This window comes from Oncorhynchus mykiss, chromosome 6 (genome assembly GCF_057628025.1).
Source record: "Oncorhynchus mykiss isolate SJ-2025 chromosome 6, ASM5762802v1, whole genome shotgun sequence".
Taxonomy (NCBI): domain Eukaryota; kingdom Metazoa; phylum Chordata; class Actinopteri; order Salmoniformes; family Salmonidae; genus Oncorhynchus; species Oncorhynchus mykiss.
This window is the reverse complement of record NC_143027.1, coordinates 20,994,851-21,007,969: the sequence shown is the minus strand read 5'-3', so window position 1 is coordinate 21,007,969 and position 13,119 is coordinate 20,994,851. Positions and strand designations below refer to the sequence as shown.

The 13,119-nt window shown below is 42.2% G+C and overlaps 1 protein-coding gene across 2 annotated transcripts in view; it reads right to left on the bottom strand.

Annotated features, from left to right (window-relative positions):
* Nucleotides 1-13,119, bottom strand: part of LOC110525457 (spermatid perinuclear RNA-binding protein) — a 42,270-nt gene that overhangs the window by 22,700 nt on the left and 6,451 nt on the right. For both annotated transcript variants that reach the window (XM_021605582.3, XM_036979592.2), the window contains 4 exons: nt 7,617-7,855; nt 4,668-4,833; nt 3,920-4,064; nt 305-390 (listed from right to left, as the gene is read on the bottom strand). In XM_021605582.3, the coding sequence (XP_021461257.3) occupies nt 305-390; nt 3,920-4,064; nt 4,668-4,833; nt 7,617-7,855 (636 nt within the window). The remainder of the gene's footprint in view (nt 1-304; nt 391-3,919; nt 4,065-4,667; nt 4,834-7,616; nt 7,856-13,119) is intronic.

The following is a 13,119-nucleotide window of genomic DNA, read 5'->3' as shown; positions in this document are numbered from 1 at the left end:
TGATTTCTATTGACAATTTTTGTGTGATTTTGTTGTCAGCACATTCAACTATGTAAAGAAAAAAGTATTTAATAAGAATATTTCATTCATTCAGATCTAGGATGTGTTATTTTAGTGTTCCCTTTATTTTTTTGAGCAGTGTATATTTGTTAGAAAGAATCCCTTGACAAAGCATTTCTAAAACATAGCCCACTCTCCCCTCAGCCATTTAATGTTCCCTAGATATCTCCCAGAGAGCAAACTGTTCTATCTGAATGAGATATGAATTGAATATCAAACCATGAAATCAGAACAGATGTCCCACCTGGAACCATTTGGTGTGTCTGAGTGTTGCCAGTGCGGCCTGGCACCGCCGCTCGTCCAGCACCTCAAGTTCCCCCACGCCTTCCTCTGGAGAGAGGGACAGGATGAGGACACACATTGTGTTGGCCGAGGGGACCTTCAGAAAGACTGCCACACAGACACGGGCTGCATCTGAAATGGTACCCTATTACCCATGTGGGCGCTGGTCAAAAGTAGAGCACTTTAGGGAATAGGCTGCCATTTAGGATGTATCCACAGACACACAGGCACGTTTAGGGAATAGGCTATCATTTAGGACCGACACACAGGCAAGTAGGGTGGCCGGCTATAAATAGCATCCCACTGATCTGATAGAATGAGTTGAGGGGAAATGTTGAAGTTTGAAAGTTAGATTTTTTCCCCCTCCTGCACAGAAGCTGACAGAAGTGTTACAGAGCTGTAACATAAGTACATGTGAGTGCATGCTTCTGCTGTGGCTCTGCCAGATGGACACTCAAGTCTGGATGCAGATCAGTGGCACTGAGATGGCTTCACCACCAGAATAGTGTGTTGTCGGTTCAGTGCAGGACAAAGAAAATGAGAGCATGGCCACATCTCAGGACACACAACAAACTTTTAGATGAGAATAATGTAAGGGGATCATGTCTGGAGATTAGTTCTGTAACCATAGGATGTTTAGAGAAGTAGTTGGAAAGCCTTGGAATTGAAATTGTAAAAATAGAATTTAGTCATAATTCAATTCATTTGTAATGTATTGTAGTAGGATGCCATGCTAGTATTTTCTGTCTTGCAGGTTGATCAGATGTTTATGTTTATTAAAAAGTTTCCACACTGGCTTCCTGTGGGATCAACCGTGCCGTGCCATGGCTGGAACTGAGCCGTGGGAGAAAATAAAAAGCAACGGCAGAACATAAACATCAGAGTGAGGACGCCACCCTGGAAAGAAAGTGAAAGCTCATTTTCTCGGGAGCAACTAGCTAGGAGGTGATTACTCTGGGCCGAGCAAACATACTGCACACCACACTAAAGAACTCCGAGCTTAGTAAGAGAACCTCTCCATCTCCCCCCAAATAATTACCGTGGCAAATTGGCAATGGAATTCACATTCAATTACATCTACTGTATATTGGCCTACAGCTAGAACCACAAACGACACTGGCTATTTCAAAAAGGTACAACAACTTAGCCCCCACTCCTCACAATCAAATGCCTTTTCGGCAGTAATTATATTAGGTCGTACCTCTTATTTTAGAATTAGTAATTGTATTTTTTGATGGATAATTGACTCCGTTGGGACATATTTTCCTGCAAATATTTATATCAATAAGACTAATGAAATTGGACAGTAAGAGCCACTTATTTGTAGGTTTTAAATGTTAATTCCTTGCTTGGTTTATTGAGCTGTGGAGAATAGAGGAAGCTATTTAGTGGCCACACTGGCCATTTCAAATGCATGGCAGGTAGCCATGTGCGGTAGTATACTGTATTTACGGAAGGGTTTGTAAGAGCACTGTGTGTGTGGTTTTGCAGATCTTTGCTATAGAGTCCATTGTGAAAGCTGAACAGGTTGGAAGAGGTGGAGGACTAACAGACAAGCCAATGAGTGACACAGGCCAGGGTCAACCCGTATCACAACACAGGGTTATTCCATGTCCCACCTCCTAATATTAGACTGAGGGCCTTCATGGTCTGAGCCAGGGGAGATCTGGGAAATAAATTACAGGCATCTGATAAGGATCTTGGCCCAGAGGCTGCAAGGACATAAATAGGACAATAGAGGCACTGAATACACACTAAATCTCAGTCTTTTCAGGATTTCTCAGGGATTTTGTGATATTTTCTGCGGAAATGAGATTGTCCAAGAAACCAGGCAAATGGAACCTCCTGAGCCCTTCCTATGCTCTCCACCAGCAGCAGGTCATGAAGAAGCCATCAACCATAAGTACCACATTCCAATAAGACAACACCAATGAGCTCTCCCACACGTCATCAACTTAGATTTTTATTAGTGACCAAAAACCAAAGAAAATTAATACCACTGACTTTACAACATGAATTTATGGGATGTCATTCTGAGCAAATCAACTGCAACGTTAGAGAGGCCTCAATTATCAATGGGCATAGACCACCAGTCTTCCACAAATGACAAAATATAATGAATATCAGGAGTCAAGAAGGCAGTTGGATACCAGTTTGTCTGTCTTTGGTCAGCTCTGAAATGGACATGGACCAAAATGTCATGGTATACAGTAAACCAGTGAAGAGAAGGGGGAGCCATGTCTAGGGCTAGACAGAGTGGTTTAAGGGGGAGCCCCTTGTACCCGGGCGTCCTGCGCTGGGCCTCGTTGCTAGGCGGGCTCCCAGCCCGGAGCTCCCAGGTTTAATAATCCACACACGCTGGGCTGGAGTGCTGTGGTAAAATACAGACATTTGCACATATACTCCCAAACATTCAATGGAGAGAACTGTTTCAGGGCAATGTGCCTTCCTCAGGGTTGAGGATGCTACGGTATAGTACCACAACTAGTTGCGAGGCCAGATGGAACCGTGTAAATTTAATCCTAAAATCCTTAAATTCTATGGATAGAATAGTCAGTCAATGTTCCGCTCGGGTTATTCCCCAAAACTAGAGGTTGCCGGAGAACTTGTGCTGGCATATTGTATTGGTTACTTCTTTGCTTGTGCTGTTTGGATTATTTGGAGGCTCAGGACAAAATCTTTCTCTCCTAGAATTTATCTCCTCCAGTATTACACTTAAAACTCAATGCAATATTTATGCTGCAACGACCTTTTGTACAGAATGCTGAAAACCTTTTTCAGTCTCCCCCAGTGGGGTTGACACAACAATAGGTGTTACATAATGGCTGCTCTTCATGTCTGACTCACCTTTCATTCATTCCCTTTTTAAAAACCACAGCATAAGCACTCCTCTCACTCTCCAGTTTCCCACTAACTGGATGTTGGGCAAGGAAATAAGCATCCTGACTCTCTGTTAGACAAGAATGATGAGACAGAACGCTGTAGGAGAAACCTGAGCAGAGATGGCTCTTTTTACACTTGGCTGTATCCCAACGGAGATCCGCTTCCAGATCTTACTATCGAGACACTTACCAGATTCATGTCCCTCCCGTCCCTCCCCTTTCTCCTGACCACCTCCAACCCCCTCCTGTCCCCTTTAAACGCTCCTCAATCACCCTCCCTTATCTCCACACCCCATTTCACCTCTGCTTTGTACTACCCTCATTCCTGCAGTCTCCCTCCTCTTTCCTTTGCTCCCCCTCCTCTCCCTCCCTCAACTCTGCCTCGCTAATTTAAGGAGAAGACCACAACGGAAATAAGGGTTAAGGTTTTACTCAAATCAAATCAAATCAAATTTTATTTGTCACATACACATGGTTAGCAGATGTTAATGCGAGTGTAGCGAAATGCTTGTGTAGCGAGATGTACTGTGTACATCTTTAAGGAATTCAAGGTATGAATGTATGATTTTATCAGACAATTAAAACATAAAACTGTTTCAGCTGGAGACAACATAATATACTTTTAAACTCTATTAAAAGGTTAAATAAGAGAGAAAAAACATCTCATGGCAAGGACAAACAGAAGGGGTAAATACCTTCTTCTGTGGCAGTGTGTTTTTCTCTCATGGCCAGAGAGGACAGGGTAATCTTCAGGGTGAATTTGGGGTTGTTGGTGTTGACCACCTGGATGGCTGACTCCGACACACTCGGCCGCACCTCATACTTGTCCTCTGTCAGCGTCTGAAAGGGCAACCAACCAGGGTTGAGGCAGATCATAAGCCAGGTGTGGTACGTCCAACATCACACACACACTATTATATTACTAAAGTTTCAACTTTACAGGCAACATACTAAGAAACTTCCAATTCAATTTTCTATGCATGGCATCTTATTTTGTAGTGATTATGTTCAAAGGGAGAAAGATTCAGGTGTATTATCTAGTCTAGTTCCTGCTAGTTCCTTTGAAGAATGCATCATCGCTCTACTTCTGTGACAACCTCTCTCCACCCCCTGTGCTGTGAAGCCGAAAGGTGCTAATGGAATCGTCCCTTGATGATAACCTTCACAGCAGGCTGGAGCGGTATTTAACTGGCTGACGAGGAGACCATGTACAGTAGTCAGCTCTGCAATGCACTAGAGACTGCAGTTGTGGATGATGTTAGGTTTGCACTATATTACATAAAGCAATGGTAGTAGGCTCAGATCTGCACTGCACAACCTAAAGTACTGGTATTCGAAACTCACATTGGAAAATTGTAAATTTTTTAGGATAATGTGCCATCCCATCCGTTTTAAAATGTTACAGTTAGTTTGCTCATGTAAAATGCTTGAGTGGAAACAGACCTGTAGTTGCACTGGCAGGTTGGTGCCGACAGTGTACAGCAGTAGTTTGGTGGGTTTGTCTCTGCACATCAGGACCAGCTCCAAGTCCATGTCTCCTTTAACCAGGAGGCCTTTAGCCACAAGACCAACACGCATAACCCCACACAGGATCGAAGCATTCTGGGGCCTGGTGAGGATAGAGCAGAGCAGTAAATCAGCCACATGACATCCTTAGAAACTAGTGTTAATTTTTACTAAAAATGTTTTGCTTTCAGACGCTCAAAATTAAAATGATGTAGCCCACACATTTTCACCAGAACATAGGTGGCAGTAACTGTATAAGTGCTTTGTAAAAACCTACCATGTAGAGCAGGGGTGTCAAAGTCAAATGGACGGAGGGCCAAATAAAAAAATCAGCTACAAGACGAGGGCCGGACTGTTCGAATGTTCATTGAAAAATTTTTAAATGACGCATATAGTCTAGTGAACCTAATTGAACCTACTGAAAACCTAACAAATATATTACAATATGATCAGATAAATAAAGCAATATTTTCTTATGGCTCTGTCAGTAATCTTTAATTTTCAACAGACACAAAAGACAAATTTCCTTTATATAAATATCCCCATAACATGAACATTAAATGAAAGAAACCGGTATTCAAGGCACCATCAGTAGACTATATTTTCTATTTTAGCAAAAGTGGGCTAAATTTACTTCAAAGAAAAAACAATAATAGCAATTTTCTATCATCCACTCAACTGAAATATTTTTAAAATATAATTGGATTGAAATACAAAAAAATAAAGTGCAAAAATCTATTAATCAAAAACAACACTTTGTTTAAGGAGAAGTAACATGCAGTGAAAACAAATATTAAATTTTAACTTTTAAACTTGAACTGAGTAAAAACTCTAAATATGTGATTGCACAGTAATGTTCACTTGTTTGAGGTTGAGGGTGATACTTGGTGGTGTCCCATCTTTTCCACAAGTTCATCAATGTTCGGGGTAAGGCTCTGAGCTGAAGAAATCCTCAGAATTGAGTGGAGGTGTTCAGCAGTAAGTCGACTTCTGTGTGATGTTTTGTTCAGGTTCATCAAAGAAAACAGTTGTTCACACAGGTATGTGCTGCCAAACATAGACAACGTTTGAGCAGCCTGGATGCGCAGCTGGGGCATTGTGCCGGGGAGGAAACGGGCGAACTCCGCAGCACCCACTGCCGCATATTTTGCCCTCAGTGCATCATTGCATTGGAGGTCAATCAACTCCATTTGGAGGTTTGGTGGTGAGCTTTCCACGTCAACAGCAAATGGGTTACCGAGCAGTTCCAACCTGCTTTTTTGTGCTTCAAAGTCAGCAAATCGGCGTCGAAAGTCAGCGGCAAGCATACCTATTTTATCAGCCAACTGTGTGCTCGGGAACGCACTGGTAGAGAGCTTCTCTTTCATGGTCTGGCAGCTGGGAAAGTGGCTCAAATTTTCTTTCCGCATCTGCGTCTCCCACAGAGTCAGTTTGGTTTTAAATGCCTTCACTGTACTGTACATATCAGAGATGACACGATCCCGACCCTGCAGCTGCAAGTTTATTGCATTCAGATGACTCGTAATGTCACACAGAAAAGCCATTTCACACAGAAACATTTCGTCTCGGAGTTGTGTTGTGTCTTTCCCTTTGCTGTCCAAGAACAGACAAATCTCCTCACGAAGCTCGAAACATCTTTGAAGCACCTTTCCCTGGCTTAGCCATCGCACCTCTGTGTGATAAGGCAAATCACCATGCTCCGTTTCTAACTCCGTCAGAAATGCCTTGAACTGGCGGTGATTCAAACCTTTGGCTCTGATAAAGTTAACTGTGCGCGTGATGATGCTCATTACATGCTCCATTTTCAAGGCTTTACCGCACAACGCTTCCTGGTGTATGATACAATGATAAGCTGTCAGCTCACCTGTCGCGTTTTCCTCTTGCATCTTTTCCCGTATCTTCGCCACCAGTCCGCTCCTGTGTCCACACATCGCAGGTGCTCCGTCGGTTGTCAAACCCACGAGTTTTTCCCAAGGCAGCTCCATCTCATTTACACATCTTGACACCTCTTCATACAAATCATGCCCCGTAGTTGTGCCATGCATAGGACGTAAAGCCAAAAACTCCTCTGTCACGCTTAGGTTGGAGTCCACTCCGCGGATGAAAATTGACAACTGGGCAATGTCAGAAATGTCGGTGCTCTCATCCACAGCCAAGGAATATGCAATAAAATCTTTTCCCTTTTTCACAAGCTGCTCTTTTAGATTGATGGACAACTGGTCTACTCTCTCGGCAATGGTGTTTCTGCTCAGACTCACATTTAAAAAGAGTTGCCTTTTTTCTGGGCAAACTTCGTCACAAACTTTAATCATGCAGTTTTTGATGAAATCCCCCTCCGTAAATGGCCGGGCTGATTTAGCGATCTCTTCTGCCAAAATAAAACTGGCCTTGACAGTTGCGTCCGCGTGTCTGTCCGCGTGTTTCGTTTCATAATGTCGTCTCAGATTATACTCTTTCAGTACCGCCACACTTTCTCCACACAGAAGACACACAGGTTTTCCAGCTACCTTCGTGAACATATACTCCGACTCCCACCTTGTTTGAAACCCCCGGTTCTCAGTATCCACCTTCCGTTTTGCCATTTTTGATGGGTATCTGAAAGTTAATTTTACTGTGATGCTGACGACTGCTGTGCCAATAAATATTGAAATGAAGCAGCCTACTGCTCGGTGCGTCACCTTTGCATTGTGGGAAATGTAGTATTGGTGCGTGTAAAAGATCTGCGGGCTGCCGGCTTGCTGCGGGCCGGTTCTAATAATAAATCAAGATCATCCCAGGGGCCGTAAAAAACCTTCTTGCGGGCCGGATGTGGCCCGCGGGCCTTGACTCTGACATATGTGATGTAGAGTGTCTCAAGCTTTTGCAACATGGGAGAAGAAGACTCACTTTGTGGTGCTGCGGCTGCCGGTAGAGTCTTCAACATCCTTGGGGTCGCTGGTGGTGGGGGTCGGGACCTTGCTTTGGGAGGCGTTGAGGTTGTCCATCCAGTCTGATACCTGCTTGAGGGCACATTCCACGGTGGACACCAGCTTCTGGACAGCCTCCAGCTCCTCTGGCGAAGGGTAGATGTTGGCGTGCTTTGCCATGACGTGGCGGTCATCATTGGCAAACAATCGGATGGACCTCTGAGAGGAAGAAAGAACAAAGTAATTGAGAACATGATCCTTTGTAAAAAAGTCTGAAGAAAAACTCCAAATGACTTTGCCAATTACAGTTAGGTGTTTGTTTGCTGAGCCAGACAAGCAATCTTACACTGCATATACTTGACAGTAACACCTCCTAGCAACAGGTGCTGCAGCATATTTCCATTTGTCCTACTTACAAAGCCAATGTTGCTCAATACAATATTAACATTACGAGATATTCGTAGGGATAGCGTGCTTGCCTAGAAATGAGCTGCATCAGCTAATGTGTGCCGATTTGCAAGCCTAACTGTACACAGTAGAGAGAGCACCATGTGGAGCTGAGTCCAAGGTCAGTCTCTCTATTCCTCTCCCCCTCTCTATTCAATGTTAATGGGCTTTAGTGGCATGGGAAACATACATTGAACTGCCTGTCTGCATCAGTGTTAACGCTTTACACTCATGAGAGTTGGCTTATAGAGAAAGGTCTAAATTATATTCTTACAGAACAAATATGAAAAGCATATGCATAATCATGGTAGCAATTGAAAGGGAAGAGTTTGGTGATTATGGGACAATTATTAGACCAAATTTGAGGACAATAGTTCATGTGGCAAGACTGAATTCAAATATTACTGTTCATTTTACTGTACTTTGCCGCATTTGTTGATAACAAAATACTGGTGGATACATAGTAACATTAGGGGTGTAACAATTCACTTAACACGTATCGGTCCCCGATTCAAAGTTGACTGCAACATTCCGCGGAGCCCAAACGGATCCAAATGTAGCATGCATTGGTCAGAAAATCGATTAAAACGTTACGAATCGCCGATTCACACATACACATATATACACACATACATTTTTATTATTACGTTCTACCTTCCGAAAATACCCTGTGTTATGGGACAACTGATGCTTCCTCTCCTTCAATGTTGTGCTGTGTTGACAGTCATTGATCTACAAATCATTTTTCATGCCGAACCACCCCAGGGAATATTTGTAGCCTAGTCCAAATGTGCCCTGCTTCCTGACCCATGTGAGGTAGGTGGCCTGTTCCTGATCTTGTACATCTGCGTCGCTGGCAATTTTTAGGGCCTTCCTCAGACACCGCCTGGTATAGAGGTCCTGGATGGTAGGAAGCTTGGCCCCGGTGATGTAATGGGCCGTACGCACTACCCTCTGCAGTGCCTTGCGGTCGGAGGCCGAGCAGTTTCCATACCAGGCAGTGATGCAACCCGTCAGGATTCTCTCGATGGTGCAGCTTTAAAACATTGAGTATCTCAGGACCCATGCCAAATCTTTTCAATCTCCTGAGGGGAAATAGGCTTTGTCATGCCCTCTTCACAAATGTCTTGGTGTATTTGGACCATGATAGTTTGTTGGTGTTGTGGACACCAAGGAACTTGAAGCTCTCAACCTGCTCCACTCCAGCCCCGTCGATGAGAATGGGGGTGTGCTCGGTCCTCCTTTTCCTGTAGTCCACAATCATCTCCTTTGTCTTGATCACGTTGAGGGAGAGGTTGTTGTCCTTGCACCACAAGGTCAGGTCTCTAACCTCCTCCCTATAGGCTGTCCCATCGTTATCGGTGATCAGGCCTACCACTGTTGTCATCAGCAAACTTAATGATGGTGTTGGAGTCGTGCCTGGCCGTGCAGTCATGAGTGAACAGGGTGTACAGAAGGGGACTTAGCACACACCGAGGGGCCCCCGTGTTGTTACCTGCCCTTACCACTTGGGGGCGGCCCATCAGGAAGTCCAGGATCCATGTATTAAACCATAAAGGCCTGATTGTGGAATGCTGCAGAGATGGGAGAACCTTCCAGAAAGACAACCACAGAGGAACTCTGGAGCTCTGTCAGAGTGGCCATCGGGTTCTTGGTTACCTCCCTTGACTAAGGCCCTTATCTCCCAATTGCTCAGTTTGGCAGGGCGGCCAGCTCTAGAAAGAGTCTTGGTGCTTCCAAAGTTCTTCCATTTAAGAATGATAGAAGCTACTGTTTTTGGGGACCTTCAATGCTGCAGACATTTTTTGGTACCCTTCCCCAGATCTGTGCCTCAACACAATCCTGTCTCAGAGCTCTACGGACAATTCCTTCGACCTCATGGCTTGGTTTTTGCTCTGACATGCACTGTCAACTGTGACACCTTATATAGACAGGTGTGTGCTCCTTTCCAAATCATGTCCAATCAATTTAATTTACCACAGGTGGAGTCCAATCAAGTTGTTGAAAGATCAAGGATGATCAGTGGAAACAGGATGCACCTGAGCTCAATTTCGAGTCTCATAGCAAAGTGTCTGAATACTTATGTAAATAAGGTATCCGTTTTTTTTTTTATATATATTTTTAACATTTGCAACATTTTCTAAAAACCTGTTTTAGCTTTGTCATTATGGGGCAGTGTGTATATTTATGAAGACTTTAAAACACTATCCATTGTAGAATAAGGCTGTAACGTAACAAAATGTGGAAATGCTTTCCAAATGCACTGTATGTATATATATTTTTCATTGGCTATGTCATAGCTAATTTGTAAACAATAAAAATGGATACATTACTAGCCCAAACACTTAATCTGCAAAAATTACAAGTTAATTAGTGGGTGCTAGTAAATTCAGAACCAAAGTGGGGGGACAAAAAACAGATGACATATTGCTGCCCCCCCCCCACCCCCCGAATTGTTTCAAACTACAACGTATAGTTTCTTTATCGTATCAGAGTCCATGCATCGAATTGTCTTGAAAGGGAAAGATGCACATCCCTAAGTAAGATGAGAATATTCCTGGAAAATGTGGGGTACTGTAGGTGTAACATATGACAACAAAAAAAAACTGAGTAAGAAGACTAACTGGTGTCTCCAAGTGGCCACACACCTCTCTAAAGTGTGCACAGTTCCTATGTAATTGCAATGCACATTTATGACTCAAAGAAGAGTCTTCAACTTTTTTTGAGCTCTCCTAGCTGTGCCGTTGAGGAACTAGAGCAAACATACTTTTAGTTGTTTTGTTTGGAACAGAACCCTACATCGCCGTAATTACACAATTACTGTTGTTAAAGCAATCCAAAAATGGCCCATTATAAATCGCAATCTGGGTCAGGTGGGCATCATTTGAAAGCTTGTTCTGACCAGCGAAGTTATAAAATCTTACTGTGTTAGACTTTAACAAGGCAATTCTGACTAACAGATTGTAATTCTGGTGCAAATAGAAAGGAGTCATAAGTGCATTCAGGTGTGTGTTTTCTGTGGCAAGTTTTCTTCACAATAGACAAAACATTGTATTCAGAACAACCCAAGGTGTGGCGCCATGTCATCTTATAACTGTACATCAAACATAGTGAACATAAACGTTGACACTGTATATGACATGAGTTTTATATGGAAATCTGAAGTGCACATTTGGACTCTCTGGCTTGCTTCAGAAAGTATTCACACCCCTTGACATTTTCCACATTTTGTTGTGTTACAGCCTGAATTTAACATGGAATAAATTGCTTCTTTTTTATATCAATGGCCTACACACACACACACACACAATACCACACAATGTTAGAGGAATTATATTTTGCAACATTTTAGCAAATTAATAAGAAATGGAAAGCTGAAAAGTCTTGAGTGAATAAGTATTCAACCGTTTGTTATGGCAAGCCTAAATAAGTTCAGGAGAAAAAATGTGCTTAACAAGTCAAATAATAAGTTGAATGGACTCACTGTGTGTGCAATAATAATATTTGGCATGATTTTTGAATTACTACATCATCTCTGTACCCCACACATACAATTATCTATCTGTAAGGTCCCTCAGTCAACCACTGAATTTCAAACACAGATTCAACCACAAAAAACAGTGAGGTTTTCCAATGCCTCGCAAAGGGCACCTATTGGTAGATGGGTAAAAATTGACAAGCAGACATTGAATACCTCAGAGCGTGAAGTAATTCATTACACTATGGATCATGTATCAATACATCCAGTCACTACAAAGATACAGGCTTCCTTCCTAACTCAGTTGCTGAGTTGCCGGAGAGGAAGGAAACCGATCAGAGATTTATTTCACCATGAGGCCAATGGGGACTTTAAAACAGTTCAAGTTTAAATAGCTGTGTTAGGAAAAAACTGAGAATGGATCAACATTGTAGTTACTCCACAATGCTAACCTAATTGACAGAGTGAAAAGGAAACGCAGACAGAATAAAAAAATATATATTTCAAAACATGCATCAAGGAACTAAAGTAATAATGCAAAACGTGTGGCAAAGCAAATTCACTTTTTTGTCCTGAATACAAAGGTGTCATGTTTGGAGTAATTCCAATACAACACATTACTAAGTACCACTCCTCATATTTTCAACCATAGTGGTGACTGTCATGTTATGGGTTTGCTTGTAATCATAAAGGACTGGGGATGGAGCATGGTTATCTAGCAATGATCAACAACCAAATGAGAGAGATTGAAGAATTTTGAAAATAATAAAATGGGCAAATGTTGCACAATGCAGATGTGGAAAGCTCTTAAAAGGACTTACTTAGAAAGATTGATTCTAACATGTAGTGACTCAGGGGTGTGAATACTTATGTAAATGAGATATTTCTGTATTTCATTTAATACATTTGCCAAAATGTCCCACATTTTTTTCCCCACTTTGTTGTTATGGGGTATTGAATGTAGATTGATAAGAAGAAAAATAAATATAATTGATTTTGAATTCAGGCTGTAACAAAATGTGGAATAGGTCAAGGGATATGAAAACTTTCTGAAGGCCCTGTATGACATCAAAGCAGGTATTTATTATAATCCTCAACGTATCATCTTTCAAAATATATCAAGTCCTCTTAAATTTACAGCATTTTGATCACTCAGACAATTTGTTTTGCAAAAGTTGCCGAATTAGCGGGAGAGATGGGGGCAACTTCTTATCGTGTGTGGTGCTCAATTTCAGAACGGCTGTCAGTCAAAACCCATACAGAGCTGTGAAGAGCACAGCCTGAGCGCTGACGTCATTTATATAATATTCCGGTACAGCTAATGCGTTACTATTGAGGTGCTTATCAGTACCCAAATCTCCAATTTTCAAAGGTGTAAAGGGCTACTTTTAGCAGCTATTTTAGATTCAGTTTTATTCTTAGTTTAAGTCTTAAAATATACTTTGGTCTTAGTCACTTCAGTAATTTCATTCTTTGTTTTAGTTATTTACCATCTAGTTTTAGTCAGTGCATTTTTTTCCCCATTAAACAATTTAGATTTACCTCTTACTTGCATCAT